Below are 14265 nucleotides of genomic sequence, written 5' to 3'. Positions count from 1 at the left end.
GAAAAGACAATATCCTCGGAATCCTAACCTTACTCCATGAGTAACTCTTGGATTTGCACCAATATAAGTATTTGCGCCATATCTTATGGTAAATCTTTCTGGTAACAGGCTTCCTAGCCTGTATTAAGGTATCAATAACTGACTCAGAAAAACCACGTTTTGATAAAATCAAGCGTTCAATTTCCAAGCAGTCAGCTTCAGAGAAATTAGATTTTGATGTTTGAAGGGACCCTGGATCAGAAGGTCCTGTTTCAGAGGTAGCGACCAAGGTGGACAGGATGACATGTCCACTAGATCTGCATACCAAGTCCTGCGTGGCCATGCAGGCGCTATTAGAATCACTGATGCTCTCTCCTGTTTGATTCTGGCAATCAATCGAGGAAGCATCGGGAAGGGTGGAAACACATAAGCCATCCCGAAGGTCCAAGGTGCTGTCAAAGCATCTATCAGAACCGCTCCCGGATCCCTGGATCTGGACCCGTAACGAGGAAGCTTGACGTTCTGTCGAGACGCCATGAGATCTATCTCTGGTTTGCCCCAACGTCGAAGTATTTGGGCAAAGACCTCCGGATGAAGTTCCCACTCCCCTGGATGAAAAGTCTGACGACTTAAGAAATCCGCCTCCCAGTTCTCCACTCCCGGGATGTGGATTGCTGACAGGTGGCAAGAGTGAGACTCTGCCCAGCGAATTATCTTTGATACTTCCATCATTGCTAGGGAGCTTCTTGTCCCTCCCTGATGGTTGATGTAAGCTACAGTCGTGATGTTGTCCGACTGAAACCTGATGAACCCCCGAGTTGTTAACTGGGGCCAAGCCAGAAGGGCATTGAGAACTGCTCTCAATTCCAGAATGTTTATTGGTAGGAGACTCTCCTCCTGATTCCATTGTCCCTGAGCCTTCAGAGAATTCCAGACAGCGCCCCAACCAAGTAGGCTGGCGTCTGTTGTTACAATTGTCCAGTCCGGCCTGCTGAATGGCATCCCCCTGGACAGATGTGGCCGAGAAAGCCACCATAGAAGAGAATTTCTGGTCTCTTGATCCAGATTCAGAGTAGGGGACAAGTCTGAGTAATCCCCATTCCACTGACTTAGCATGCACAATTGCAGCGGTCTGAGATGTAGGCGTGCAAAGGGTACTATGTCCATTGCTGCTACCATTAAGCCGATCACCTCCATGCATTGAGCTACTGACGGGTGTTGAATGGAATGAAGGACACGGCATGCATTTTGAAGCTTTGTTAACCTGTCTTCTGTCAGGTAAATCTTCATTTCTACAGAATCTATAAGAGTCCCCAAGAAGGGAACTCTTGTGAGTGGAAAGAGAGAACTCTTCTTTTCGTTCACCTTCCATCCATGCGACCTTAGAAATGCCAGTACTAACTCTGTATGAGACTTGGCAGTTTGAAAGCTTGAAGCTTGTATCAGAATGTCGTCTAGGTACGGAGCTACCGCAATTCCTCGCGGTCTTAGTACCGCCAGAAGAGCACCCAGAACCTTTGTGAAGATTCTCGGAGCCGTAGCCAATCCGAATGGAAGAGCTACAAACTGGTAATGCCTGTCTAGAAAGGCAAACCTTAGATACCGGTAATGATCTTTGTGAATCGGTATGTGAAGGTAAGCATCCTTTAAATCCACTGTGGTCATGTACTGACCCTTTTGGATCATGGGTAAAATTGTCCGAATAGTTTCCATTTTGAACGATGGAACTCTTAGGAATTTGTTTAGGATCTTTAAATCCAAGATTGGCCTGAAAGTTCCCTCTTTTTTGGGAACCACAAACAGATTTGAGTAAAACCCTTGTCCTTGTTCCGACCGCGGAACCGGATGGATCACTCCCATTAATAAAAGATCTTGTACGCAGCGTAGAAACGCCTCTTTCTTTATTTGGTTTGTTGACAACCTTGACAGATGAAATCTCCCTCTTGGGGGAGAGAATTTGAAGTCTAGAAGGTATCCCTGAGATATGATCTCTAACGCCCAGGGATCCTGGACATCTCTTGCCCAAGCCTGGGCGAAGAGAGAAAGTCTGCCCCCCACTAGATCCGTTCCCGGATCGGGGGCCCTCGATTCATGCTGTCTTAGGGGCAGCAGCAGGTTTCCTGGCCTGCTTGCCCTTGTTCCAGGACTGGTTAGGTCTCCAGCCTTGTCTGTAGCGAGCAACAGCTCCTTCCTGTTTTGGTGCAGAGGAAGTTGATGCTGCTCCTGCTTTGAAATTACGAAAGGAACGAAAATTAGACTGTCTAGCCTTAGGTTTGGCTCTGTCTTGAGGCAGGGCATGGCCTTTACCTCCTGTAATGTCAGCGATAATTTCTTTCAACCCGGGCCCGAATAAGGTCTGCCCTTTGAAAGGTATATTAAGCAATTTAGATTTAGAAGTAACGTCAGCTGACCAGGATTTTAGCCACAGTGCTCTGCGTGCCTGAATGGCGAATCCGGAATTCTTAGCCGTAAGTTTAGTTAAATGTACTACGGCATCTGAAATAAATGAGTTAGCTAACTTAAGGGCTTTAAGCTTGTGTGTAATCTCATCTAATGGAGCTGATTCAAGTGTCTCTTCCAGAGACTCAAACCAAAATGCTGCTGCAGCCGTGACAGGCGCAATGCATGCAAGAGGTTGCAATATAAAACCTTGTTGAACAAACATTTTCTTAAGGTAACCCTCTAACTTTTTATCCATTGGATCTGAAAAGGCACAGCTATCCTCCACCGGGATAGTGGTACGCTTAGCTAAAGTAGAAACTGCTCCCTCCACCTTAGGGACCGTTTGCCATAAGTCCCGTGTGGTGGCGTCTATTGGAAACATCTTTCTAAATATCGGAGGGGGTGAGAACGGCACACCGGGTCTATCCCACTCCTTAGTAACAATTTCAGTAAGTCTCTTAGGTATAGGAAAAACGTCAGTACTCGCCGGTACCGCAAAAAATTTATCCAACCTACACATTTTCTCTGGTATTGCAACTGTGTTACAATCATTCAGAGCCGCTAACACCTCCCCTAGTAATACACGGAGGTTTTCCAGCTTAAATTTAAAATTTGAAATATCTGAATCCAGTTTGTTTGGATCAGAACCGTCACCCGCAGAATGAAGCTCTCCGTCCTCATGTTCTGCAAATTGTGACGCAGTGTCCGACATGGCCCTAATATTATCAGCGCACACTGTTCTCACCCCAGAGTGATCACGCTTACCTCTTAGTTCTGGTAATTTAGCCAAAACTTCAGTCATAACAGTAGCCATATCCTGTAATGTGATTTGTAATGGCCGCCCAGATGTACTCGGCGCTACAATATCACGCACCTCCCGAGCGGGAGATGCAGGTACTGACACGTGAGGCGAGTTAGTCGGCATAACTCTCCCCTCGTTGTTTGGTGAAATATGTTCAATTTGTACAGATTGACTTTTATTTAAAGTAGCATCAATACAGTTAGTACATAAATTTCTATTGGGCTCCACTTTGGCTTTAGCACATATAGCACAGATATCTTCCTCTGAATCAGACATGTTTAACACACTAGCAAATAAACTAGCAACTTGGAAATACTTTTCAAGTAATTTACTATAATATGAAAACGTACTGTGCCTATAAGAAGCACAGAAAAAGTTATGACAGTTGAAAATTAATAAACTGAAAAGTTATAGCATCAAATCTTTGTAAAAAACACAATTTTAGCAAAGGATTGCTCCCATTAGCAAAGGATAACTAACCCTGATAGCAGAAAAAAAATACAGAAATAAACGTTTTTTTATCACAGTCAACTACAATCTCACAGCTCTGCTGTGAGTGATTACCTCCCTCAAAACAAGTTTTGAAGACCCCTGAGTTCTGTAGAGATGAACCGGATCATGCAGGGAAGACAATAAACTTCTGACTGAATTTTTTGATGCGTAGCAAAAGCACCAAAAAAGGCCCCTCCCCCTCACACATAACAGTGAGAGAGATCAGTAAACTGTCATAAATTAAATAAAACGACTGCCAAGTGGAAAAAAATAGTGCCCAAAACATTTTTTCACCCAGTACCTCAGAAAATTAAACGATTTTACATGCCAGCAAAAAACGTTTAACATTAATAAATTGAGTGTTATTAAAAAGCCTGTTGCTAGTCCCTGCAAATTAGGCTAAAGTTTTATGCATACAGTATAATTCCAGTGAAGTGCCATTCCCCAGAATACTGAAGTGTAAAATATACATACATGACAGCCTGATACCAGTTGCTGCTACTGCATTTAAGGCTGAGTTTACATATTATCGGTATGGCAGAATTTTCTCATCAATTCCATTGTCAGAAAATAATAAGCTGCTACATACCTCTTTGCAGATTAATCTGCCCGCTGTCCCCTGATCTGAAGTTTACCTCTCCTCAGATGGCCGAGAAACAGCAATATGATCTTAACTACTCCGGCTAAAATCATAGAAAAACTCAGGTAGATTCTTCTTCAAATTCTACCAGAGAAGGAATAACACACTCCGGTGCTATTATAAAATAACAAACTTTTGATTGAAGGTATGAAACTAAGTATAATCACCACAGTCCTCTCACACATCCTATCTATTTGTTGGGTGCAAGAGAATGACTGGTAATGGCAGTAAGGGGAGGAGCTATATAGCAGCTCTGCTGGGTGAATCCTCTTGCACTTCCTGTTGGGGAGGAGTTAATATCCCATAAGTAATGGATGATCCGTGGACTGGATACACTTAACAAGAGAAATAAGCATCTCTAAAACAAATAATAATGTAATTTGTTATTACTGGTAACCTAGAAGTAGGAAAACAAAAAAAAACACTTACCAACACAGTTTTGATCAGCTTCGCTATTATGACAGCTATCGCTAGTACTGACAAACATCAGGGGAGAAGATTTCATAATGTGTTTAATAAAGTCCAACAGCATCACAGAACTAGGCTGTGACTCAATATTCTTTGACAGCTCCACAGCAACTGAAAGTTTAAATGTACAAAAAATTTATTTAATTTTGTTCTCATATAGAATAGTTTATACATGTATCAGTGGGACCTGTGCCATTATTATCCAGATACAATTTGAAGACATAACTTAACTATTGAACATAGTAAAAATAATTGTATGCAATAATCCCTATATATTTATTTTTGCATAGTGACAATTTATATAAATATTAATCATTAAAAATGTTGCCTTAATATGCAGCAAAAAAGTGAAACATTAAACTGATCAAATTTCTTGCATGCATACTGCAAAGACACATCTATCTATTGTAAGTTATGTTCATATTATTCACGTGAATGTAAACTTTAATGAATTAAAGGCTAGTATCAAATAATCTTAAAAACAGGGGCACTTTAATTCATTAAAGTTTACAAAGATGCTTATTTTTTAAAATACTTACCTTTGTGTTATGTTAAACTTACTGCCGATCCTCCGACCCGCATCTCCTGCTTTCTTTAGGAAAACGATGACGAATCCGACTTCCTACAATCGTTGCATTGCCCCCACGAGCTGGATGCCAAAGGGGGCACACAATGATTGGAGGAAGCCTGATTCGTCATCGTTCTGCTAAAGAAAGCAGGAGATGCGGGCGGAGTATAGGTGTTTACCATAACACAAAGGTAAGTATTTTAAAAAAATAAGCATTTTTGTAAACTTTAATGAATTAAAGTGCCCCTGTTTTTAAGACTATTGTGATAATGGCCTTTAATTCATTAAAGTTTACATTCAATTTAACAGTGAGGTAGGAAATGCACTGATGCCTAAATAGGATTTATACAAAGGTGATGCCATTGGACAACACAGACTTACCAACATCTACATCTGTAAGGATTCGATCTATAAACTGGCAGAGGATTTGTCTTGGTTTCTGAACAATGGTATTATACGCTTCAGAACTGGCACTTTCATATAAAATAAAGGCAGACGTTAGTAAAAATTAACATTTACTATAAATTCATATATAACCTTACTAACTCAGGAAAAAAGTAGAATGGCCTTAGAAACTAGCACCTATTAATTCATCAACCAAAGAAAACATCATAAAATTGTATAGTGCTTTCCACACTTTCAATATTTGATTTCTTGAAGAACAGTTTAGGTTTTTCAAACGTTCTGCACCTTATTGACACCTTATTGACACCTTATAAGATCACAAAATAATCAAATACAGTAGTGTTGTTGTCTGCTACAAGAATTCAAGCTGCTTCAGTGACTTGTTCATGGAAAAAAAAGTACAGGCCTGGTACTGAAAAGGCAAACTTTTATTATATAGTTTGCCTGACTGTTGAATGTTAAGCACTGTTTTGGGGGTACTTGTAACTGGAATGCGTTTACAATTGTATTTCACACTTGTCATGTTTGTGGGCATCCTCAGTGACTGTAAATCTTGAACATTTATTGGTCGAGTTGTAAAAAGGTTACCTACAGCAGTGTCCTGTTACTTGCAGCATATAAACATACAGGGCTAGATTACAAGTGGCGCGCTATTGTTAGCAATATCACGACTGCAGTAACTAGCGCTCATATTACAAGTTAAAAGTAAAAAGTTGTGCTCGAGCACAAGCAAAATTTGCACTCAATGGATTATTGCGCCTGAAGCCCTATCGAAAAGTGTTAAGGGTTAAACAAATAAAAAAAAAGTTGTACCAAACAACATAAATACATTAAAATATACTATTACACTCATATACACTTTCTGATTAAAATATTTCATATAAATAGTAATAAAAAATTGTTTATAAGGGTTAAATGGTATATCACAAGGTATTTGATTGGAAAGGGCTATAACATAAATATATACTGTATATATATATATATATATATATATATATATAATTATGTATTTATGATACATATATACACTTTTGAGCCCTTTCCACTTAAATACATTTAAACATGAGAAATAATTTTTAAATCAAATGTAATATTTTTAATATATTCTACTATAAATAATTTACACTCCAATGTTCTTCAAGTAGAAGAAAATGTTTTTTGTACTTTTAAATATAAATTACATACATACATATATACACACACACATATATACATACAGACACACCTGTATATATTCATATAGATATATTTTAAAATTATCTTATTTTTAAAAAAATCATAAGATATAAATAAATAAATATTTTAAAGTAAAAAGAACATTCTTCTATGCGAAGAACATTGGAATGTTAAATATGCATGAACATCTTTGGGTTTTGCCCAGTTAGTCTAATGTGTATTGGGTGTTAGTTATTTTTTTTTTTTTAACAGCGCAGCACTCCATTGAAGTGTATGGGGAGAAGCTAAAGCGGTCGAGATATCCTGCATCGGGTTTCACTTGCACACTAACTTTTTACTTTCAACTTGTAATACCCACACTAACTCGCCCATGTTTACTTTCAGCACAGTTAGCACATGCACAAAAAAATAAGTTAGCGTGCCACTTGTAATCTGGCCCATAAGGTTTTCCACCCAAGGTCTTTTTAGTGGGAGCAGATTTTACTGACCAACCGGCTAACATTCTAAAATGTAAGCTAATATTAGTTACTATTAAATGCTTGTTTGTTGCTCAAAATCTAATTTAATCAATGAAACACAAATGTTTTCTTTCTTGATTCAGATAAAGAACACAATTTTAAAAAAGTTTCCCATTTACTTCTATTATCAATTTAGCTTTGAAATAATATTTTTGGGTATTATGTCCCTTTAAATTATGCGACAATTTGTATGCTTTGGATGCCTTAAAGCGAAAGTAAACTTTCATAAATTAGTGCCCGGTTTTTAAAAACACTTAAAAACAGGGGCACTTTCATTCATGAAAGTTTACATTGCAGCATATTTTTACCAATACTTACCTTCTTCTCTTCAAGAAAGCAGGATTGGCGGTCCCCTGCCCGCAGCTCCACTGTTAATTACGTCACCAATGATGAAACCAGCTTCCTCCAATCATGGCGTGCACCCCAGAGCGTCCATCTTGTGAGGCCACGCCGTGATTGGAGGAAGCCGTTTTGGCATTGCTGTGCTAAGTACAGCATGAGAATAAGGCGGAGGATCGCAGGTCCGGCTTTGCTGAAGAAAAAGGTATTTGGAAAAATATGCTGCAATGTAAACTTTCATGAATGAAAGTGCCCCTGTTTTTAATAGTATTTTTAAAAACCGGGTACTAATTCATGAAAGTTTACCTTCAGTTTAAATGTACATTTATAAATGACAGAAAATGGTATAATATTGCAAAGCATTACACTGCCCCTACTCAGCTACTGCACAATACCACCAGGCTAGCAAAACTTTCTGTGGAGAACACTGATATATATTAGGGCTGTGCAATTAAAGGATCACTTCTCCAGAGGGGTGGACCAGGAAGTGTCACAGAACATAATGCCATTGACACCAATTTACTTGCCTCATGGTTTGTTGCTCCAATCCTAAGGTGTGCACAGACAAAGAAGGTAGTGGGCTCTGGCTGGTAGTGCTCTTTTCTCTGGCCTTATTCACTCTGCAGTGCAAACTGCAAGGGGAACAAGCAGCTGTTTTGGACAGTTAAATGCATTTTTTAATGCAAAATGTATGTTTAAAAACTATTTTACTAACATTCCAATTAATATTGCAATATTTCATCAAAAAAAACTTTTTTTTTCCATATTGCACAGCCCTAACATATATATATATATGAAAACTGATGCGAAAATATGTTACCATAAAATCAAATGTTATCATAAACATTCTGAAACAAATATACTGTACTAATACCATGTTTTTAACACTTTATTGGGAAATTAAACCCTGACATAAAAAGGGCCATTATAGTGATAAAATGAAATGATCTAATTTACTAGAGCATGTCATTTTATTAATAGTGATGTGGCAAAGCTAGTCTAAAGTGGAAACTTTTGTTGATCCAATCAGCAGCTCTAGTCGCACGGATCCAACAACTAGTGTTGCTGTTTGGATGTTTCCTCTATGTGTTGATGTTGATAAGGACTGAGATGGCAGAACAAGCAGCAACAAATAATTACTCTCTGTCCCTGTTAGAGAGAAGTCCACTATAGATGGTCACCTTCACCACCATGGGTGTCTGCACATGTAAATGTATGTGTGCAATTTTTGGAGTGGGACAAAAAGAAAATGCCCCAAGCAAAGTATAATTTTTAACATGTGATGCAGGAGGCATTTATCTGTTACATGATCACTTTACCAATGGTGACCCAAAGGCATCAAAGTGCTTAGGTAGGTTTGTATAACAGCGAAATTACTTTTTAATACTTTCACGTAAACTATAATGTGTTATGTCAGTAAACAAATTAGGTTAAACAACATTTAACCTTCATTGACGTTTTCGAACTGATGCCATTTGGCAACATCCAATTATTGGCTGCAAAATAGGGCTGCGTGTTAAAGCTTCACCGGCAGCATAGGGGTTAATGTTCCATTTTAACCCTTCGCGTTCCTCAGCTGTCACAAAACCTGCAGAGCTTACTAACATAACATTTACCTGGCCAGCTCCCGCAGTGCAGGAATCATAGAGGCCATTTCCAAAACCGGGTCCGCTGCCATGGTGACAGTGCTCCGGTAACCGAGTAACCCCGGGCCCGGAGTCTCAGATCCGAAACTGAACTGAATGACAGAGGCGGGAGACTGAACTGTGTGTACGGCAGCTGCGCAAGGACAAACTTCCGCATCTGGTGCTGGAACGCCTTGTTATCCTTTGTACTTTAAAATATTGTTACTCTTCACGTATATTTAATATAAATGTATGCTTTATAAACTTTTGGCTGCTAAAGAAGGCTACAACCCTTTTCTGTAGCCATTTCCAGCGTTTTAATATTTATACATTATAAAATAAATTGTTAGTGTGTTCATTTTGTTAAATATAGACATGGCAATTATGTGATTCATGTTAAAGTTTATAATGCATTATACCCTTTAAAGGGACAGTGAACACCAGAATTTTTGTTGTGTAAAAAGATAGATAATCCCATTTATTACGCATTTCCCAGTTTTGCATAATTAAAACTGTTATAATAATATACTTTTTATTTATGATTAACTTGTATCTAAGCATCTTCTGACAGCCCCCTGATCACATGACATTTTATTTATTATCTATTGGCTGTCATTTTAGCCAATTAGTGCAGTGTCTGCCACAAGCCACGGCGGCGTGATCACAATGTTATCTATATGGCTTGCATGAAATAGCTCTCCCCTGTTGTGAAAAGCAAATAAAAAAAAGCATGTGATAAGAGGCTGCCTTCAAGGGCCTAGAAATTATCATATACGCCGTCCTAGGTTTAGCTTTCAACTAAGAATACCAAGAGAACAAAGCAAAATTGGTGATACAAGTAAATTGGAAAGTTGTTTAAAATTGCATGCCCTATCTGAATCATGAACGTTTTTTTTGGACTTGACTGTCACTTTAAATACATTTATTTAGAACTGTCAGGAATATACCAATGCAATAATTTATTTGGAGGTTATTTTAACCTTTTAATCAGCAAGCATACATACTATCTGTCTCAATTTTCCAGGACAGTACTCATTTTTGGACTCCTATCCCATGATATAATTGCCCCAGGAGTCTGTTCAGCTTTTAAAAAATCTACCTTGAGGTTAGGGTTGTCACCTTTAGTTCAGTACAGACCCGAACACTCTTGCGCCGTACACACCACAGCAACATTTTTTTGCAGAGTACACACTATATGTTACTGTTTTTTAAACCTCTCCTCAGACCTGAGGACACATGTTTTTTTTCTCATCCAAAATAATCCTGAAAATCTTGCCTGTTAGGGAGGCTTGAGGACAAGTTTGAAAACCCCTGCACGGTGCATAATATCACATAACCACAAACTTGCACAAAGATATTCACACTCTCACACACTATCTCACACTCTCGCACACTAACACACACTCACACACTAACACATTAATTCACAATCAGACACAAAGACACTACCACTCACACACACACACACTAACAAACTATCACTCTTACATGCACTCAAATACATTTACTCGTTTACACACAAAAAAGACACTTACAAACACAAAGACACTCTCACACACAAATGCAGTTACATATCAACACCAGGGGCGAAACTACAGGGGGTGCAGAGGTCTCAATTGCGACTGGGCCCCCAAGGGTGGGGGCCCAGCTTCAAGAAAAATGTTTATTTTATTTATTTATTTATTTTAACAATAAAAAACGTTGACCTGTCACTGCCTGCACTGATATCATGTGAGTGTGACGTGATGCTTCACTATTGTCTCTGACTACAGGGGTTAGTGTTTCTGTTTTACCCATTGGTGTTTATGTGTGTGTGTATGTATGTGTGTGTGTGTGTGTATGTATGTATGTGACTGTGTGTGTATTTATGCATGTATGTATGTGTGTGTGTGTGTATGTATGTGTGTGTGTGTGTATGTATGTGTGTGTGTGTATGTATGTATGTGACTGTGTGTGTATTTATGCATGTATGTATGTGTGTGTGTATGTATGTGTGTGTGTATGTATGTGTGTGTGTGTATGTATGTGTGTGTGTGTATGTATGTATGTGACTGTGTGTGTATTTATGCATGTATGTATGTGTGTGTGTATGTTTGTGGAACCAGCAATTACAGACCTTGTTACTACAGCATGGAGGGGGGGGTAAACAGTGTCAGTCTATACAATACCACTATATACAGTACGGAGGGGCTGGACCATGTCACAGACTACTGTGGTCACTTTATAAAGTACTGGGGCGGGTAGGGTCAGGCCAGCCATCTCACCGACAGATTACAGACTGTGTCACTGACTCACTATATACAGTACTGGTGGGTTAAACAGTGTCACTATATACAGTAATAGGGGGTCAGACCATTTCATAGACTGTGGGCACAGGGCAAACTATCTGGGTCATTTCCAGACAGGTGGCAAACATACCTGAAGTATAGGCTTGGAATGGATGTCTGTGGGTGTTAATCTGACATGAGATTTTTTAATATTGTTGGGGATGGTAGACACTGAAGAGGCAGGAAAACAGATCACAGACACACAAACTGTCAAAAACAGCCCTGACTTCAATAGATCTGTCTTCTGAGAAGCACAAACTTTTTTATTTAACTAGAAGTGTATTGAAGTCTATATAATCTTTTAAAGGATATTTATGCTTACCCCTGCAACGGCAAACCCAGGCACTAGTTCATTGCCATTTTTGAGAAGCACACAGCCAACCAATCAGGAATTGTAAATGTAAATATCAACCAATCAACAACTGTGTCCTGGTCAGGAACCACACAGTTGTTTAAAAATAAAAAGCTTTAATAAAATAAACCATTTTATGTATAGATAGAGCATTCAATTTTAAGCAACTTTCTAATTTACTCCTACTATCAATTTTTCTTCATTCTCTTGCTATCTTTATTTAAAAAGCAGGTATTTAAAGCTTAGGAGCTAACCCAGTTTATGTTCAGCACCCTTGGTAGCACTTGCTTATTGGTGGCTACATTTAGCAAACCAATGAGCAAGCATAACCCAGGTTCCGAACCAAAAATCATCCGGCTCTTAACCCCTTAAGAACCGGGCACTTCAGACAAAAACGTCCCCAAAAGACCAGAGCATTTTTGCCATCACTACATTTTTTTTTACCTATCAACTATATATATATTTTTTAGAAGACAACCCAAAGTATTGATCTGGGCCCATTTTGGTATATTTCATGCCACCATTTTACTGCCAAATGCGATCAAATAAAAAAAAAATTGTTAACTTTTTTACAATTTTAGTTTTCTCACTAAAATGATTTACAAACAGCTTGTGCAGTCATGACACAAATTATTGTAAATGCTTCTCTGGGATCCCCTTTGTTCAGAAATAGCAGACATATATGGCTTTGGCATTGCTTTTAGGTAATTAGAAGGCCGCTAAATGCTGCTGTGCACCACACTTTGTATTATGCCCAGCAGTGAAGGGGTTAATTAGGTAGCTTGTATGGTTAATTTCAGTTTTAGTGTAGAGATCAGCCACCCACATGACACATCCCACCCCCTGATCCCTCCCTGACCCCTCTCAAACAGATAACAAGACAATGCAATATCACTTCGTCTGAACTTCAAATGAGTAGTAGATTTTTTTATAACAAATTTCAAAATTATGTATATTTCCACTCCCCTTGTACCATGTGATAGCAATCAGCCAATCACAAATGCATATACGTATAGTCTGTGAATTCTTGCACATGCTCAGTAGGATCTGGTGACTCAAAAATTGTAAATATAAAAGACTGTGCACATTTTTTTTAGTGTAAGTAAATTGGAAAGTTGTTTAACCCCTTAGTGACCGAGGACGTGCAGGGTACGTCTGAAAAAAAAAGGCAGTTAACGCCTGACGACGTACCCTGCACGTCCTCGGCTAAAGTGAGTGCTGGAAGCGATCAAGATCGCTTCCAGGCACTATTACAGTACTGCAGGGATGCCTCGATGTCTGGGCATCCCTGCAGTGCTGTTACGGAGTGCCGGGACCGGAGCGATCACTCCCCCTTGAGTGATCACTTCCGGTTTTGCTCCACGTGGAGCCCGGCAGTGCAGCAGAGCATCGGAAGCGATCGGACACGCTTCCGATGCTCTGCTAGTGTGCTAAGTGCCTCGGTGGGTCGAGGCACTTAGTTAGTATATAAATTAAATAAAAAATGGGGGAAAAAAAATAAAATATAAAATAAAAAAGCCCCACATATAGCGCCCCCCCCCTCCCCCATGAGGCTTCCAAAATGGCGATGCCCGGTGCATCATGGGGCATCTGGGGGTGTCCCTAGCCTGTCTCACCATAGGGGCAAGCTAGGGTCACCCAATCTGAGCCTTCTTAGAAAAAAAAAATAATAATAATAAAATACCCCATTTGTCTGATCATGTCAATATTTGTAAATATTGACTCTGATCAGTGTGGATCTCCCTCCCTCTCCTCACTTGCCATTTTGTTGGAGAAAGAGAGAGACCTGTATTTTAGCAGAGAGAGATTTATTTCTTTTATTTGTTAAAAAATTTAAAATCCAAAGGCTCTTTTCAGAGCCATTAACCCCTAGCTTGCCAGTGATCACTATAAATCACTGGCAGTAGCACAGCTGCACTTTTTTTTGCTGTCTGTGCATTTTTTTAGGGGTTAATTTTTGTTGTTGTATTTTTTTTAAAAAACTCAAAGGCTCCTTTCAGAGCCATTTAGCTAATTTAATTTAATTTAAAGACTATTTAACCCCTAGCTTGCCAGTGATCGCTATACATCACTGGCATTAGCATAGCTGTACTTTTTTGCTGTCTGTGCATTTTTTAGGGGTTAATTTTTGT

General features: G+C 39.1%; 1 protein-coding gene across 1 annotated transcript in view; it reads right to left on the bottom strand.

Moving 5' to 3' along the window:
* The window catches only part of ATR (ATR serine/threonine kinase), a 455512-nt gene extending 446005 nt beyond the window's left edge, over positions 1–9507 (bottom strand). Inside the window, exons 1-4 of the mRNA XM_053711664.1 lie at positions 9446–9507; positions 8357–8461; positions 5773–5864; positions 4785–4934 (exon numbers count right to left, since the gene is read on the bottom strand). Coding sequence (XP_053567639.1) covers positions 4785–4934; positions 5773–5864; positions 8357–8461; positions 9446–9507 — 409 coding nt within the window. The remainder of the gene's footprint in view (positions 1–4784; positions 4935–5772; positions 5865–8356; positions 8462–9445) is intronic.
* Positions 9508–14265: the final 4758 nt, after the last annotated feature.

This window comes from Bombina bombina, chromosome 4, assembly GCF_027579735.1.
Source record: "Bombina bombina isolate aBomBom1 chromosome 4, aBomBom1.pri, whole genome shotgun sequence".
Taxonomy (NCBI): Eukaryota; Metazoa; Chordata; class Amphibia; order Anura; family Bombinatoridae; genus Bombina; species Bombina bombina.
This window is presented reverse-complemented; position numbering and strand designations above follow the sequence as displayed.